At 33.7% G+C, this 15,499-nt stretch overlaps 4 protein-coding genes across 4 annotated transcripts in view; 3 read left to right on the top strand and 1 right to left on the bottom strand.

The window, feature by feature from the left end:
• Positions 1-753: 753 nt before the first annotated feature.
• HELRODRAFT_170515 (hypothetical protein) lies at positions 754-1,482 on the top strand (the record flags this gene model as incomplete). Its single annotated transcript, XM_009016334.1, has 3 exons — positions 754-924; positions 1,154-1,243; positions 1,426-1,482. 3 exons carry the CDS (start codon positions 754-756, stop codon positions 1,480-1,482), a joined length of 318 nt encoding a protein of 105 aa, XP_009014582.1.
• A 623-nt stretch (positions 1,483-2,105) lies between these two features.
• Positions 2,106-3,769, top strand: HELRODRAFT_170514 (hypothetical protein; the record flags this gene model as incomplete). The annotated part of the gene is made up of 3 exons (XM_009016333.1): positions 2,106-3,320; positions 3,381-3,509; positions 3,680-3,769. The coding sequence occupies 3 exons, from the start codon at positions 2,106-2,108 to the stop codon at positions 3,767-3,769; spliced, it is 1,434 nt and encodes a 477-aa protein (XP_009014581.1).
• Positions 3,770-4,595: 826 nt separating this feature from the next.
• On the top strand, positions 4,596-6,782 carry HELRODRAFT_185455 (hypothetical protein). The gene is made up of 3 exons (XM_009016332.1): positions 4,596-4,994; positions 5,214-5,527; positions 5,703-6,782. The coding sequence occupies exons 2-3, from the start codon at positions 5,246-5,248 to the stop codon at positions 5,829-5,831; spliced, it is 411 nt and encodes a 136-aa protein (XP_009014580.1). The 5' UTR covers positions 4,596-4,994; positions 5,214-5,245; the 3' UTR covers positions 5,832-6,782.
• Positions 6,783-6,996: 214 nt separating this feature from the next.
• The window catches only part of HELRODRAFT_191089 (hypothetical protein), a gene marked incomplete at its 5' end in the record, with an annotated part of 13,225 nt that continues 4,722 nt past the window's right edge, over positions 6,997-15,499 (bottom strand). Inside the window, 17 exons of the mRNA XM_009016331.1 lie at positions 6,997-7,764; positions 7,803-8,003; positions 8,126-8,755; positions 8,866-9,168; positions 9,311-9,574; positions 9,739-9,914; positions 10,081-10,282; positions 10,677-10,880; positions 11,337-11,615; positions 11,960-12,250; positions 12,406-12,456; positions 13,108-13,308; positions 13,666-13,778; positions 14,059-14,185; positions 14,315-14,491; positions 14,661-14,840; positions 15,097-15,273. Coding sequence (XP_009014579.1) covers positions 7,831-8,003; positions 8,126-8,755; positions 8,866-9,168; positions 9,311-9,574; positions 9,739-9,914; positions 10,081-10,282; positions 10,677-10,880; positions 11,337-11,615; positions 11,960-12,250; positions 12,406-12,456; positions 13,108-13,308; positions 13,666-13,778; positions 14,059-14,185; positions 14,315-14,491; positions 14,661-14,840; positions 15,097-15,273 — 3,548 coding nt within the window. The 3' untranslated portion in view covers positions 6,997-7,764; positions 7,803-7,830. The remainder of the gene's footprint in view (positions 7,765-7,802; positions 8,004-8,125; positions 8,756-8,865; positions 9,169-9,310; positions 9,575-9,738; positions 9,915-10,080; positions 10,283-10,676; positions 10,881-11,336; positions 11,616-11,959; positions 12,251-12,405; positions 12,457-13,107; positions 13,309-13,665; positions 13,779-14,058; positions 14,186-14,314; positions 14,492-14,660; positions 14,841-15,096; positions 15,274-15,499) is intronic.

The following is a 15,499-nucleotide window of genomic DNA, read 5'->3' as shown; positions in this document are numbered from 1 at the left end:
GAATGAAAAAAAAAGAAGTTGGAAAGCAATGAACACAAACAGGAATATGATGGTAGATTGGATGAACAAGCGTGCTAACAGAGGCAAACGATAAAATCGTCTGAACATCATTTTGAAAGAGTATGTGAGTGTAGAAGTAGAGGACATTGCAATCGAATTTTTCGGTCTATTTTTTGTGTTAATTCTATAGTAAGGAGTTGTTCATGCGCCAGATATTACATTCAATATGATATATATGTGATCTTGTATTTTAATAAATTTTATAGTTATTATTACATATATAAATTAATTAAGCAGATTATCAATAATGAAATTAATCAAAATTATTTTTTCTTCTAATGCTTCTCTATATAATTTTTTTGCTGTTGTTTATTGCTATTTAAAAATCAGTTTTCGTAAAACTTACACGGGAGCCGTTTCGTTTTCTAACGTTTTTAAATAGCGATAATGCAGGTGAGCCAGCATACAGGTGTTCATAGTTAGCCTCTTGTTTCTTAAAAATTCTGTTTCTTAAAAGGATTTATGCGTATTTTCAGTAATATTACAATATTTAAATTTACTCAACTTTAAAATATACTACAAAAAAAGACTTATTTTTTAATTTTACAACATCGGTTCTGAGCAAGCGTTATTTTTACAGTTTTTTATCTGTGGTTTACATTTATTGTTTTGGGCTTCATAATATCGCTCACTTTCCTAATCGCTATTCTTAATCGTAAGATAAAATATAATTTATTTCAACGTGATCAAAAAATGAGGAAAGAAAAAAAGGACAAAAAGAACAAAGAAAAAGTTAAAAAGAGCAAAATTGAGTTTGATTTGAAAAAGGCGAAGATGGAGGTCTTGCAACTCGGTCTCAAGGGACTGGCCAGTGATGAGAAAGAGGACGCCACCGTTCGAATGTTAACAAAATTAGGGGCCAAGGTAAAAATTGTATCTCCATTTATTTTATCAGTTCTAAACAGCATAGAATTTTTAGGTCTTTTACTACTAAATGATATTTCAGCAGTAAAAAATTGAATTATTAAAGTGGTTTTAGTTAGCGGTTAGCCGTTAGCGAGCCTCTTCTAACATCTACTCTAACATTTAACTAACTAAATCTAAATATTTAATTTATTTAATATTCAATTTATTTTATATTCTATACTAATAGCCTCCAAAAAACAAAGCTGTCAACTATAAAGAATTTCTTGCTAAAAAACAAAGTGAAAAACAAAATTTATTGAAAGAACAGGAGATGAGGGTTGGACTGAACTTTTATTTTATTATTATTAAATTTATTTATTTAATTCCATATTTTAATTATTATTCACAATTCTTTTAAACATATTTATAGTATTATAAAAATAAACATAAATGTTTTATATTATAGTTGTGATAAAATAAATATTTTCCATTTTTGTTTAATAATTTATCAACAAAAAGAAATTGTTTGGAGGCAAGCTCATAAAAAGATCCCAGATTGACAAGAAAAAAATGTAAGTCATATCTGATTCAGTAATTTCAATTATCAATTGTTTATTTAATTACAGATTTCATAATATAATAGAATAATAATTAATAAAAAAATAGATCCACTCATAACTTTGTGATTTGCTGACTTAAATCAGTTAATACATTCTACAGAAACCACAGAGGAGGTAGAATCCATAATAATCAGGTTCGTTATAATGACGGCCAGATGAAGATTCCAAAAGATGTGATGAAAAATATTAAATCCAAATTAAAAAAATAAAAGATTTGACTGTATTATAAATTTATCGGTTTCTGTGAATAAATGACTGTTTTTATCCTTGCGTAAATGATTTGTTGTTAATGTGTTGAAGTTTAATTGTGTTTTCGAGAAATCAATGATGTTTTTTTAGACGATTTAGTGTTAGCCATGCAAACGATTATTTAATACGATACAAAGTTCGTTTTATCGTTCAGAATGTTCATGTTATTGTAGCGCATCACTAATTTTTCAATCGTGATTGACAGATTTTTAAAAGGAAACTTAAAGGAAACCTGTTCTATTTGTAATTTCGTGGAAATAGCGAATTTTTTAATTATTTCAATATTTCGCGAAAACATTAATTAACAAAAATAATTGTTCGTAATTTAAAATGGAAAATGACAAGTTAGAGAACGTCTGTGATGATGAAATACGTGAAAATTTCATAAATATAAACAATTCCAACTATTTGGAGACGGAGAACATAACAGCAGATACAGATGAACAACAAAATGAAAATAATTTTAACAATAACAACGACGGTAGGTCTTCTGAGGAGGACGAAGACGAGTTGACGCGAAAAATTAGGGCTATACCCATTTTACCGAGAATACCAAAATTAAAAAAGGCCGACTCCTCTGGGGAAATTCCACGACAACAAACTTTAGAACATCGAAGTATATTACAAAGAAAAGATAGCATAATTAATCCGGACCAGTCACTTAAATGGCCTACAGAAAGTTTTGGCGGGTTCGGTTCAAGCAGGCGCAACAATATTAACAGTTTTAACAAGTTTTCAAACCAGTCTCACAATGGGAGCAAAAAATTCAACAATAATTGCCAAAATAGTTCAAATATAAAAAATTTAAATAATAGTATAGAGCATAATTTCAACAAAAATAATCACAATAAAAATTTTAATTTGATTAACTCTAAAAGGGACCAAAAGACTGAGCCACAAACGACACACATGACTTATTCAAGCTTCAAGCGATCAAAGCAAGGACTTGATCAAGCTGATTCGAATCAAAACTTAACATCTGAAGAGAAGTTTGATCAAATTTTCAAAAAGAAAGACATGTCAAATAATCATTTGGAGCCTCTAACTGCTGCAGAAACAGATAATGTCTTTAATAATTTATCAGAAGCAGATGATTTTGACAGTTTTGACAATAATATATTAAACACAATAGCCAAAACTCCATGCAAAACTATTGAAGATAGATACAGGGAACGGATGCAAAAGGGTTTGAAAACTGCCCAAATGGAATCCATTGCATCATGTTCAAAGTCTGATTTAACGAATAATGATGATAACCTATATAACAATGAACAGCTTTCACAAGACTATCATAGTAATGCTAACAGCAACCAAACTTTAAGAAAATCTCAAACATGTCCTGATTCCCTGTCTAAGGTAGCTGATACAGACAACGTAGATTCTTCAGATGACAGTAAATCATCACCCAATGATAATGACAAATCCCTTGGAGACAAGTCAGGTAGTTTGTGTCGAAAAGTAGTTACTTTCAATTGCCCTGATGCCAATGAAAGTTCTGCATTACTTAAAAATAAAAAATTACCAAAGAAAAAGAAAATTGACGAAGTTAGTTTATAGTTATTTTTAGTTTTTTTTTTTAATAATAATTTAATATAAAATTTCAAGGTATGTCCCAAGTCTTCATCGCAAGAAAAAGTTGTATCAATAATGAAAGAATTTTTGAAGCCGTATTATTCCAAACAAAAAATTACAAAGGACCAATATAAGGAAATAATGAGGAAATCAGTACCAAAGGTTATTAAGTTTTCATAGTTAAAGCAAAAAATTTTTTTAAATTTTCACATTCTTTTCCTAATTTTTCTTTTTCGTAAAATATTTGTATATTTGGTTAATTAAACTTATTGCATTGTATCTTTTTGTCATGATACTAAACTCTAAACAACAAAATTTTTCATTCCATCAAGTTTTCAAAAATAAAGCCAGGTGACATAAAAATTGACAAAATACATTCGTATGCCATGAAACTATTGAAGGAGATACTGCCAAGGAAATAGTTTATTATATTTAGTCATTAATTAATGATATTTGTTATTATTCTTTTCTATGTCTTGTATTTCAAATGTAATGTAAAGCTCTTTAAATGTTCAAACTTGTATATTGAATTGTATTATCTTTTGAATTATAATATAAATACATGCATCATACACATAAATGTTATTTTATCTAACATATCTTATTAAAAAATGTAAGAATGGCATTGTTAATATGTCATTAAAGTTCAGTTAACATTCATGTTTAGGAAGATTTTTTACACCTGTATAACCAAAATTTATTGTGTTAATTTTACAAAATCTCTCATTAAATGCTTACGAAAAATGGTTTTGTTGTTTTTATTCATGTAAAACATAACATGAAAAGCATATTTTTTCCGTGGCTAACTAGCTCGATCTTATTTCAATTAAACTGCGGATAGCTGATAAATATTTCACTGAATTTCAATTCAACAAGGCAAATCTTCAGTGAGAGGTACATTTTAAGATTATAAATTTGAATGCTTCTGGTAAAAAGTAATTATAAACAGTGGATAGTATTGGGATTGGCTCTTGCGCTAATATTTTGGACTTGGAACGTTGGAACATCTACCTAATCAAATGAGAGTACCTTTGAACAAAATCTAGTATGAAGGGTTGCTGTAGCAATGTAGTGGGTCTTTGTTATTTTTAACAGCAACTTGGATTTGAGCTGGTGCATTAAACTGTAGAAAAAAAGTTAAAATTATAAAATTAGTGTCAAAATGGAAGTATGAAATGGAAAAATTAAAAAGAATTATAATCATCACACACTGCAGAATCTTTGGTAAGATATAAATTTTATTGGCTTTGTTTTGAATTGTAATTATTTTTCTATGGATGAATAAACATGTTGAGAAAATGACTATTTTTCAGTGTATTTGCAGTTAAAATTATAAAAAAAATGTTTTATTTTGTTTAGTCAATAATTATTATATCAAAAAATAATTTTAACAGTCGTAAAATAGGTTATTTTAACTCAATTTAGTGATTTTTCAGTAAAGACTAGTAACTATTTTACAACTCTGGCAATAGCACCATCCAATCAGAATTTGTTCTTTGTTAGGTGATCAGCCAATGAGAGGCCGAGATTAAGCTAACCAATCGGATTGAAGAATAGAAGCGTTAATAGCTTATATATAGCTGTACGTATCGTTAGTTGTCTATTATTTGCGCTGATACTTTGCTGGACGTTGTTAGGTTTTTCAAGGTTTGTTTTTCTTTTTGTCCAAATATCGACATAAATTCTGTTTTTTCGATATTTTATTCAAATCATATTTTTCTGTTTTGGATTTTATCAAGTCGGTTATTTTAATCATCGCAAATTTTTGCGTTATTATTAAATTATTTTTTTGCGATAATATAAGAAAGATCGAAAATTACTCATCTCCGTCACGGATACCAAATTTACCAATTCTAAACTTTGTAGAATTTCAAATCGGCGAGTGACTATTCGGTGATATGGCTCGTACCAAGCAAACTGCTCGTAAAAGTACCGGAGGTAAAGCCCCAAGGAAACAGTTGGCTACGAAAGCGGCCCGTAAGAGCGCCCCATCTACCGGTGGCGTGAAGAAGCCCCACAGATATAGGCCAGGTACTGTAGCTCTCAGGGAAATTAGGCGTTATCAGAAATCCACAGAGTTGCTGATCCGCAAGTTGCCATTCCAGCGTTTGGTTCGTGAAATTGCTCAAGACTTCAAGACTGATCTCCGTTTCCAGAGTGCGGCCATTGGTGCCCTTCAGGTTTGTTTTAATTAAGTTATTGTTTTTTGATCGTTGAAATTTTTTATTTTGATTTTGTGTATCTAAAATATAAATTTCATGTTATTTTTGTTATTTTAAAACAAAGTCTAAATTCTGCTTGTGTTTGAACTTGTAGATATTAAATATTTAAATTTCTAATGCCACTATTATTCAGGAGGCTAGTGAAGCATATTTGGTTGGCCTGTTCGAAGACACAAACTTGTGTGCAATCCATGCCAAGAGAGTGACCATCATGCCCAAAGACATTCAGCTGGCCAGACGTATAAGGGGAGAGAGGGCTTAAATTAATGATTTTCTACTTTTTTTAATTTATTTTTCTGACACTCGTTTGTGTGAAATTTGAAAAATAAACTGGTTTATTTGTCATTGAACAATATGTTATCTATATTGTCGTGTTCTTAACGTCGTTCTTGTCGATATTGTAGTTGTTTTTGTATTTTTATATTCATTGATAGTCGTCATGTAGACTGTTCTTGTAACAGTTTCAGTCTTTAGGATTGATTTGCTGTAAGTGCATGCTTAGTCGAGGTGCGACTGATGGTTTCAAATGAAAAATTTGCCATTCATTCATTTGTTGAAACGAAGATGTTAGATAAAATAGAATGATATCCCTTTTTTGTATCGTGTTTCTGTCTAAAGGAAATGTTTCATGCTTGATAGATGGGCTGGCTAGTTTTAATACCATTCACAAATTAATTATCTAGTTAAAATTAGCAGCAATCTAAGCAGGGATATTTTTTATAATTAAATGTATGTGTAGTTTCATTTCATTATTTACTGACAGATTAGTTGGTTTAGATATTTTTTGTTCGTACTGTACATAATATATATCTTTGTATGTATCATTGTAATGATTAAATTATTTATGTGTATGAAAATGTACACCACATTTGCTTTAACAATCTCTGAAATACTCTTATGAGTTTGACAAAAGTTTGAATTTTGGTATGGAATTTTTTAGTGCTAGTTGTGTAAGAATTATATCTAATACTAATGTTAACTGATTGGTGTCTTGGAGAAATGAATGTCGATAAAAATAAATTTGTGATAATTTTCTGGAAAATGAATCTAACTGGGTTTTGTCTAAGAAACAAAATTATTTTATGGCCGCTATACCTTACGTTCTCTTTTTTTCTTTTTTTTCTAAAACGTTTGGATCATTAATAAAGAGAGATTTTATTGAATTATTCTGTTCGTAAGATTTTTAAAATTTTATGTTGTATATGCCAAATCAGTAAAGAATTTTCTGTTTGTGAATAAGAGATTGGTGATAGTACGTGGTTGATACAGTGAAGGCTTCGAATCAAGAAATCAAACTGGTTATTTAAAATGTCTTTCATCTCCCATCTAAGAAAAGTTGGTAAGAATTGAGATGTTTGTGAAAAGGTTAACAGAGGTGTCATTGCTACTAGGTTCAAACTCCGCGGCATTCAAACTTTATAACTTCATATTGGTGCAAGAGTGTAATTTTAAAAAATCAAAAAAGCTTTTTATTCATAAAAAACAGATTTAATTAAAACAAATTTTATTTAATCTCAATAAGCCTTACATTCTAATTATTTGGTCCGGATAATATTGCACATTCAAATTGAAATGTTACTACATTTGCTTTGATTCAGTTAATTTGGTCAGCACCAAACTGAAATAACTTGATTGCTGTTTAGTTAAAACATTTGGTTATGAAGGCACTTAATGGTGATAATTTTTGATGAGAATTACACAAAATATTAACATGAAATCTAAAAAATGGACTATCAGTTGATACATATTGATGCATAAAATTGAAACAAGTAGGAAGGCTTATATGAAGTATTAAAATTTGTGCATATTCAAAAAAAGAACAAGTTCAGCTTAGCGGAAAATATATCCATAAATAAATTCTAATAAAAAAACTCAACAAACGATCTAAACAACGACTCAAAACAGCTACAGAGTGTAAGAAAAATTCATTTTTCAACTTAAATTCATTTTTCAACTTTAGATAACATTCATGTGTGCGCGTTAGTGCGTGTAAGACGTTAGTGAAAATTGTTACAAATACTTGTGCGTGCGTGTGCTTGTGTGCGTGTATGTGTCGTGCAATCGTTGTCTTGTTAATGTCGTTGTTTTATAATTAAATAAAAAATACTAAAATATATTTGATATAAATATAGAACATTTAATATATATTAACTTGTGATAGTATGTAATTTAGCTAGTTATGTATATATATATATATATATATATATATATATATATATATATATATATATATATATATATATATATAAATGAAGTCATTATTATTTTTTGGAGTCCTCCAACAGGCCGTTTTCATTGTACTGCCTACAAGAGGCACAGCATAAATCTCTGAGATATTCAACTGCGCAGAGATTATTCAGTACAACCGCTTGACAGTCGGCATTTGTGCTATCACCTAAACACCCCATTTGTTCTTTTGCTGTTGTTTCATTGCCTGTTAGATGAATTCATGAGTAATAACAAATATGTATTAGTAGATGGATCAGTGAATAAATTTCTATGAAATTTTTATAAAAGCACAGAAGATTTATAAAGTATGCAAAAGAATAAACTGACTCTTAACAGTGATAGTGAGGCCGTTCGAGACGATCACCCGCCCATCATTGCCGTATGTTACTGTGCACGTGAATCTGCCAGCATCTGCCTCGGTTACTGAATAGATTTCAAAGAATTTTAGTTTGCCAGTGTCGTGTTCGGACAAGAGGAAACCAGTCTCGGGATCGTATTTTTTGAATTTGTAGCTGGCTTCATTCTCGTCGTATGGATTCGGACTCTCAAGATCGCACTGCATGTGCAATTTGTCATTGACGTGCAGATAATCATGATCGGAGATCAGAGTAGCAAAAACTTCCAGACTTGATTCATAAAATTTTTCGTTGGACATAATCTTCTGACCATTTTCCAAGAAAGCCACACACTTGTAGTTACCTGTTTCTGGTTCAGGGATAGGAATCATGGCAAACCCGTGCATGTTAACCGCGGCGCTGTCTACTTTAACGTTATCAAGTTCCAGCCAAACTAAGGCTCCGTAGTTGAGGTTACCATAACATTTGGCTGTCACGCCATCGTCAGATTCCATGATGCTGATGTCAACGGTTGATTCGCTAGTTGCTGGTGTGATGATGTCCATTTGTGTGTCAGTCTGCTCGTACTCGTATTCATGGTGTACATAGGGTTTCTCGTGTTCTAAAATAATTGCATTAGAAATTAATAAACATTGATGGTTAAATAAATTTTAATTAATCATATTTTTAAATATGAATAAATATGTTTAATATTTTCTAATAAGCTCCTACCCAGGAAGAGAGCTAGCTTGGCAGATACAAGTGTAACACCAGGCTCCAACTCGACCTCGCTGTGATAAATGCCAACATCACTCTCGTCGATATTTTGGATGGATATTTGGAATCCACCGCCTCTGAAGGGACCGTCCTCATCCGTGCTCACGTAAATTGGCTGGCCATCCTTGAAGAACTTGTAGGAGAAGCTGCGTCCAGGTGGTGCTTTGTAAAATAGGTGGCACTCTATCACTTTGAGCCCGCCCAACCGCATACCATTACCTCCCACTGCTTTGATATACATCGTCACATTCTTGTCACCTATCCATCAGTTAGAAACATCATGTTTATATTGAAACTTATAAAATATATTACTAGTTACAAATGATTCGCTCCATAATTTGAAAAATTATTTAAAAAATTTCTCTTTAAAAAGGTAATTAAAGTTAAAGAATTAATATACCGTATTTTATGAAGTTTTCTCCAACACTAGGTTCATCTACCGCCAAAGTTGGTTCAGTCACAGAAACTGGTTCATGGTAGCTAGGATTTACCACCATGTTTTCACGATAATCTTCACCATAACCTCCCTCTTCATAACCTACAAAATTATCTTCTTGACCTTCTATACGACCTTCGACGTGGTCAGTGCTGTGGTGACTTTCAACGTGTTGCTCGTGCCCAACATGAACATTGCCAGTTGGGTAAACTTTGGCCTCTTCCAAAACTGCGAAAACGAAACATTACATTGAGTAAATGAATGAAAAAATTGAGCGAGAGAATCAATCAACCAATTAATCAATTAATTATAAAGCGCTATTTCCGCGATGTTCAACAGCACTTCTCATTAAATTTTGCATGCTAGTGTTTATAAAGAGCAAGATTCCTAACTCAGCTCAGGCAGACAGATAGCCTGGCAGTCTTCGTAGGTGATGAAGCTGTTGACCGGGTTAGGACAACTGCCATAGTAGTAACCGATACAGGCTTGCGAGCCTAAATCGAACGAAAATCTCATCTGGTACTCGCCACAAACTGTCGTGTCATCTTTTGGTTCAAAACAGGTAGATCTGGTGTATTTAAATCAATATTAAATCAATTAAATCCATGAACATGAAAAACATGAGAATATTTTTTAATGTATAAACGAAATATGATAAAGAATCGAATTCTTAACTTGAAGATGGAACAAACAACGAGGAAGACAAAAACAAACAAAACGAAGCAGAATGAAACCTTGCATAAGCAATTCGTCTCTCGGTTTGAACGTTGACACCGCACTGACTGTAGCATTGTTCAGCAGTTTCGAAGTTGTTCTCGTTCCCATCACAGCCGCTGTAGACGAAGGGACGGCACTGCTTGTTCGATTCATCCCAGAAAAACCTCACCTGGTGGTTGTGGCAGTTTCCAGGCTCAACAGATAAGTAGCAGTGGTTGGCTGGCAGGCGATATTTGGTTTAGTTTGATATAGGTTTAATAACCAATCAAATTGTTTTAATTAAATTTTATTTAGTAGATATATCATCAACAATTTTCAAGTTCATCCAGAGATAAAATATGTTTTCAACTGTTTTTATAGCAATAAGTTGCACCGCTCATTGGAACGTTTCAAAATATCTTTTGTAGAACCAATCCTGTGATCATTTTGAATGATTATACATAAAGTATTAAACCACCTATTAATAAATATAATAGTCGCCAACGTTGAATATTTATCTAAAATCTAACACCAATTTAGACGACATATGAAGTATTAACCCACCAATTTAACAGTAGCCAAATATTTTTTCCTAAAATCATAACCCAGATTCAAAATCTCTAACACAACTAACCGATCGGGACGATTTCTGGATGGGTAGGAACCGGAGCAGTCATTAGGCACCTGGACTCACACTCCTCTTTGGTCTGGAATCTGTTTCCATTTCCGCCACACCCACCGTAGTAAAAGTTGACACAGTAGCCAACGGTCGTGTCGTAGTACCAGAAAAGCTCGTATGTGTCGCACGTACCCATGTCCTCTTTCAATGTGCATACATCTGTGGTGAAATGAATGTGGAAGATGGAAATCAACCTGCAAGTTGTTTGTTAGCGCCTTTGAGTGTAATATATGGCGCTATACAAATTACCAGATGATGATGATGATAATAATAATAATAGTAATAATAATAATAATAACGGTGATGGTTGTAGTGTAGGTTTCAGCCGGTGTCGTGAAATCATTTCATTTGTTAATTGGTGGAGGGGTGTGTGGTTTTTCAATTGGTGTCAAAGCTTGATTGCATTATGCATTACTAGGTCATTAATGGCTGTGGTTTAGTGAATTGAATGAATAGAAATTGTTGCAACAGCATTATATTGTTAGATTTTTTTCATTAACTAATTGCAATAGCATTAATTTTATGATATTTAATTAATTTATAATTATTACACATTATTAATTTTAATAAAAAAAATAGCTAGAAACGGAAGAAAATAATCAAAATTCAACCGACCGACATGTACATCTGGTAATACCAGGGGAGTATTATTTCCATCGTCATTGGGACCTGCCTCGGCGTGCGACGGCCAGCCGAGGGCGACGACATAAGAGTCGGATTCAGACGCATCGAACGGCGCGCATCGGCTGACGCAGCTTTCTTCGTCATCAAATCTGTTTTCGTTACCGTTGCAGCCACCGTACCAAAACTGGAAGCAAGATTGTTTGCTGCTGTTGTAGTACCATTTGATTTCCCAGTCCCCGCATGTGCCAGCGGAACTCTCTTGCATGCACACTGTTTGCATTTGGAGGTTGTTTCATTTTAAAGTTTTGTGATGGATCACAGTTACAGTTGGCTCGTTATTTGTATTAATTAACATTTTATGTTACTTATCAATTAATTATTCCACCAATAAGAAAGTTATTTTTGCGTTCAAACCATAGGAACCTACATCGCTGATAATATAAGCAATGATAACTTATGAAACAGCGCACTTCGCACGCGCACAATCACAGACAGTAGCAATTAAATAGATGGAATTGTTGGAATATAAATAAGAGAAGAATCGACAACATTAAACAAAGTTTCAGATACACCTACAATATCAAAATTCCACATTTATAACAAACTCAACCTACATTCAACGGGTTCACTGGGCAGTACAACGACTTCAGTCTCCCCTTCCTTTTTGGAGCCTTCTTCGGCGGTCCAGTAATCTTTTTCAACTGGGGGTACGTAAGGTACGTACTCCGTGACTGTGGTAGCGCCCATACATCTGGCCGTACAATCTGCTTCCTGGTCAAACTTGTTGTCGTTACCCTGGCAACCGCCGTACCAGAATGCCTCGCATATCTGTTTCGAGTGGTCGAAGGACCACTTGAGTACCCAAGCATCACACGGGCCGACGTCCTGTGGCTGCTGGCAGACGTCTGCATTGGTGGGAATTTGTATCGTGAGTTGTCATGCGAACAATAGTATTTTTGTAAGTTTTAATTTTAACTTTTCAAGTTGTTTAAAAATATAATAATTGATTAAGCAGTATTTAAAATTTTTCATAAATTTCTATAATAGAGTTTGTCTTCACCTAATTTTGACGGTGGTAAAACCTCCCCATCTCCTCCAGCTTCCGTGGTATCTGTTGTTGTTGTTTGTTGTTGTTTTTAGTTGTTTTTGTTGTTTGTTGATGTTGATGTTGGTTGTTGTTAATTGTTGGTTGTTTTTGGTTGTTGGTTGTTGTTAGTTGTTAGTTGTTGGTTGATTTTAGTTGTTGGTTGTTTTTGGTTGTTGGTTGTTAGTTGTTGGTTGTTGTTTGATTTTAGTTGTTGGTTGTTTTTGGTTGTTGGCCGTTGTTGTTGATTGTTGTTGTGAAAATGTGCGTGCTGTTTTTGTTGCCTGAAAGCCAAAAAAATATTTTGTTTAAATCGATGCTGTATAAATATTCAATAGCACTATATGTCGTTGTGTTGGCTTAGGCAATTTACCTAGTAAAATATGGTACATAGTATGGGAAATTTTAACATCAAGCAATTGAAAGTGCAGTGGTAGAGCTAGTTCTGCGCTTGCACAATGTTGGAACAATGGGCAAAACTAAACATAAAACAAACACAAAGTCTTCAAACTAGTTTAAAAACCACAACTAGCGAAACCAAATAAATCCCCGAATATCCAATAAAAAGTTAAACACTGCACAAAACCCAAAAAAATTGACACACACCACCACTCACATGCACACACACACACAGACACACACACACAAAAACACACAGACACACACACAACTACTAACCAACATCTCTTGATCCTGATCGAACATGGTAATAATCAGGGTGACAGAAACGCAGGCAGGCATTTTCCGAGACGTACTTGTTGTTGTTGCCTCCACAAGAAGAGTATTGAAATTGGTTGCAGGTTCTGGTTGCGTAGTCAAAGTGCCAGCGCAACAAGCTACGCTGGCAGGTTCCATACTCCGGCGGCTGTCTACAGGAGACTTTGAATTAATTCAAATTTTTGAGATGTTAATTTTTTTTGTTTGTTTGTTAAAAATTATGAAATGGTTTCAATTTATGGTATATATAACAACACGACAACGGTAATAACTACAATGTAAACTTTTTTCGTTGAATAACAACAACAACAACAACTACTACTACAACTACTACTACTACTACTACTACTACTACTACTACTACTACTACTACTACTACTACTACTACATATACCAAGATGAAAATAGTCTCTATGATGCAAGTAAAATGAGTAAATCGAGAAATAAAATAAAATATAAGAAATAATAATAATGACGGTAGTAGTAGGAGTAGTAAGAATAATAATAATAACAACGAACCAGGGATCATGTAATCGTCAGCGGCTGTGTGGTCAGAGTCAGTTCGGCGTGATGCCTCTGTGGTAGAAGCGTGTGGAGAGCAAGCGGCTTCGCACTCACCCACAGTCTCGAACCTAATTCCGGGAATAATAATACTCTTTATCCATTTTGCTGATTTAAAATTTTAAATAGTTTAATTAATATATAATGTATATTTGAGTTTACTCCGTTTTAGTAATTAATATGGTAATAACAATTCAATGCAATGAGGCAGAGCTCTGTCTTTTTTGCATTAAATAACTATATTGTTGTATTACAGACAGGGATCCATATGCATTAATTAATCAATTAATTAATTAATTAATTGAAGAATTAATTGAATGAATAATTAATAAATTGAATTAATTAATCAACCTGTTGTCATTTCCTCCACAACCACCATAGTAGAAGGTAGAGCAGGCCTGATGTTCCTTACTCCAGAAGAACTTCATTGTGAAGTCGCGGCATGGGCCAGCATCGTACTGCTGTAAGCAAACATCTCCTGTTTTTCGTAGATTATAAATTTAAAATTCTTTAATTTAAATTTTTTTAGATTAGTGTCTTGAATTTACTAGCTTTTAGAATATATTTTCAAATGGAATTCTTATTTTCATAGACTATATTTACTTACTGGGTGGCTCTTTAGCATTACAGGATGTCATACATTCGAACTCGGAATCGAATCGGTTGAGCGATCCACGGCAGCCGGTGTAGATGAACTTCTTGCAGACTCCATCGGCGACATCGTGATACCACTTCTCCATGTAACTGCTGCAGTCGCCGGCATCTTTTGGCAGGCTGCATATATCTGGAAGAGATTTTCCATGTTAGTTTTGCTCCGTCGTAAGCAAGAAAAGATCCCACGCATGCCACACACACACACAAACAGACACACACCACACACACACACACACACACACAGACACGCACACACACCACACACATACACACACACATAAACACACACACATACTAACTCATGCTTTCCTTTTTAGGAGCCAAACATGCATCTTCGCATTTTTTCTTCTCACTGAATCTATTCAGGTTGCCCTCACAGCCACCGTAATAAAATCTTTCGCACTGGTCAGTTGTTTGGTTGAAGAACCACGATTGTATGACCGATGTGCAGGGTCCCTGGTCCGCTGCAAGGGAACAAACTACAGGGGGTGTGGTTAATTGATTTGGGGGGTAACTGTGGTGTCGTTCGTCATTGGCTGATAATTGGGGATGGTGAAGATGCTGAGAATTGTTAATAATTGTTTTGGTATTTAGGATAATCAGAGTGAAAAAAATATTAAATGATTATTTGTGCGATGTTAAGGATGAAAATAAAAGTGGCGTTCGCGACCATCATTATTTTCATCATCATTTTCCTCACAAAAACCACCAAAACCATCGTGGCCGTCAACTGACCTCTGGTGGCAGGTTCAACGCATCTACTCATGCAGTCCTCTTCCGTTTCGAATCGGTTGTCGTTTCCGAGACAGCCGCCGTACTGGAATTGCTGGCATTGGTTGGTGTTGTGGTCGAAGTACCATTTGTGGAAGCGTCCCCTGCATGGCCCAGTCACGGCGGGCAGGTGGCAGACGTCTGCGTTTTTAAAAAGTTATGGTTGGACGATTTTTCGGATCGTTATCGATATTTTGAAACTTTGCCATTTGCCGAACCGCTTGCATATTCACTAACATGTAGTCTAGAAATTAATATTCTATAATTCTATTCCATTCCATGGTTCTATCGTAATCTACTATCATTTTATTTTCATTGTGAAGATTTTTATTATTCAAAAACCAAAAAGTTATGACACAATACACAC

This window comes from Helobdella robusta, assembly GCF_000326865.2.
Source record: "Helobdella robusta unplaced genomic scaffold HELROscaffold_18, whole genome shotgun sequence".
NCBI classification, from domain to species: Eukaryota; Metazoa; Annelida; class Clitellata; order Rhynchobdellida; family Glossiphoniidae; genus Helobdella; species Helobdella robusta.
The sequence above is the reverse complement of the archived record's forward strand: the minus strand, read 5'-3'. Positions and strand labels throughout refer to the sequence as shown.

Bases quoted from the DNA above. Each gene is read 5' to 3' on its own strand.
- HELRODRAFT_185455 (XM_009016332.1), top strand. From the start codon at position 5,246: ATGGCTCGTACCAAGCAAACTGCTCGTAAAAGTACCGGAGGTAAAGCC. The intron at 5,528-5,702 runs GTTTGTTTTAAT...ACTATTATTCAG, and splicing joins CGGCCATTGGTGCCCTTCAG to GAGGCTAGTGAAGCATATTT.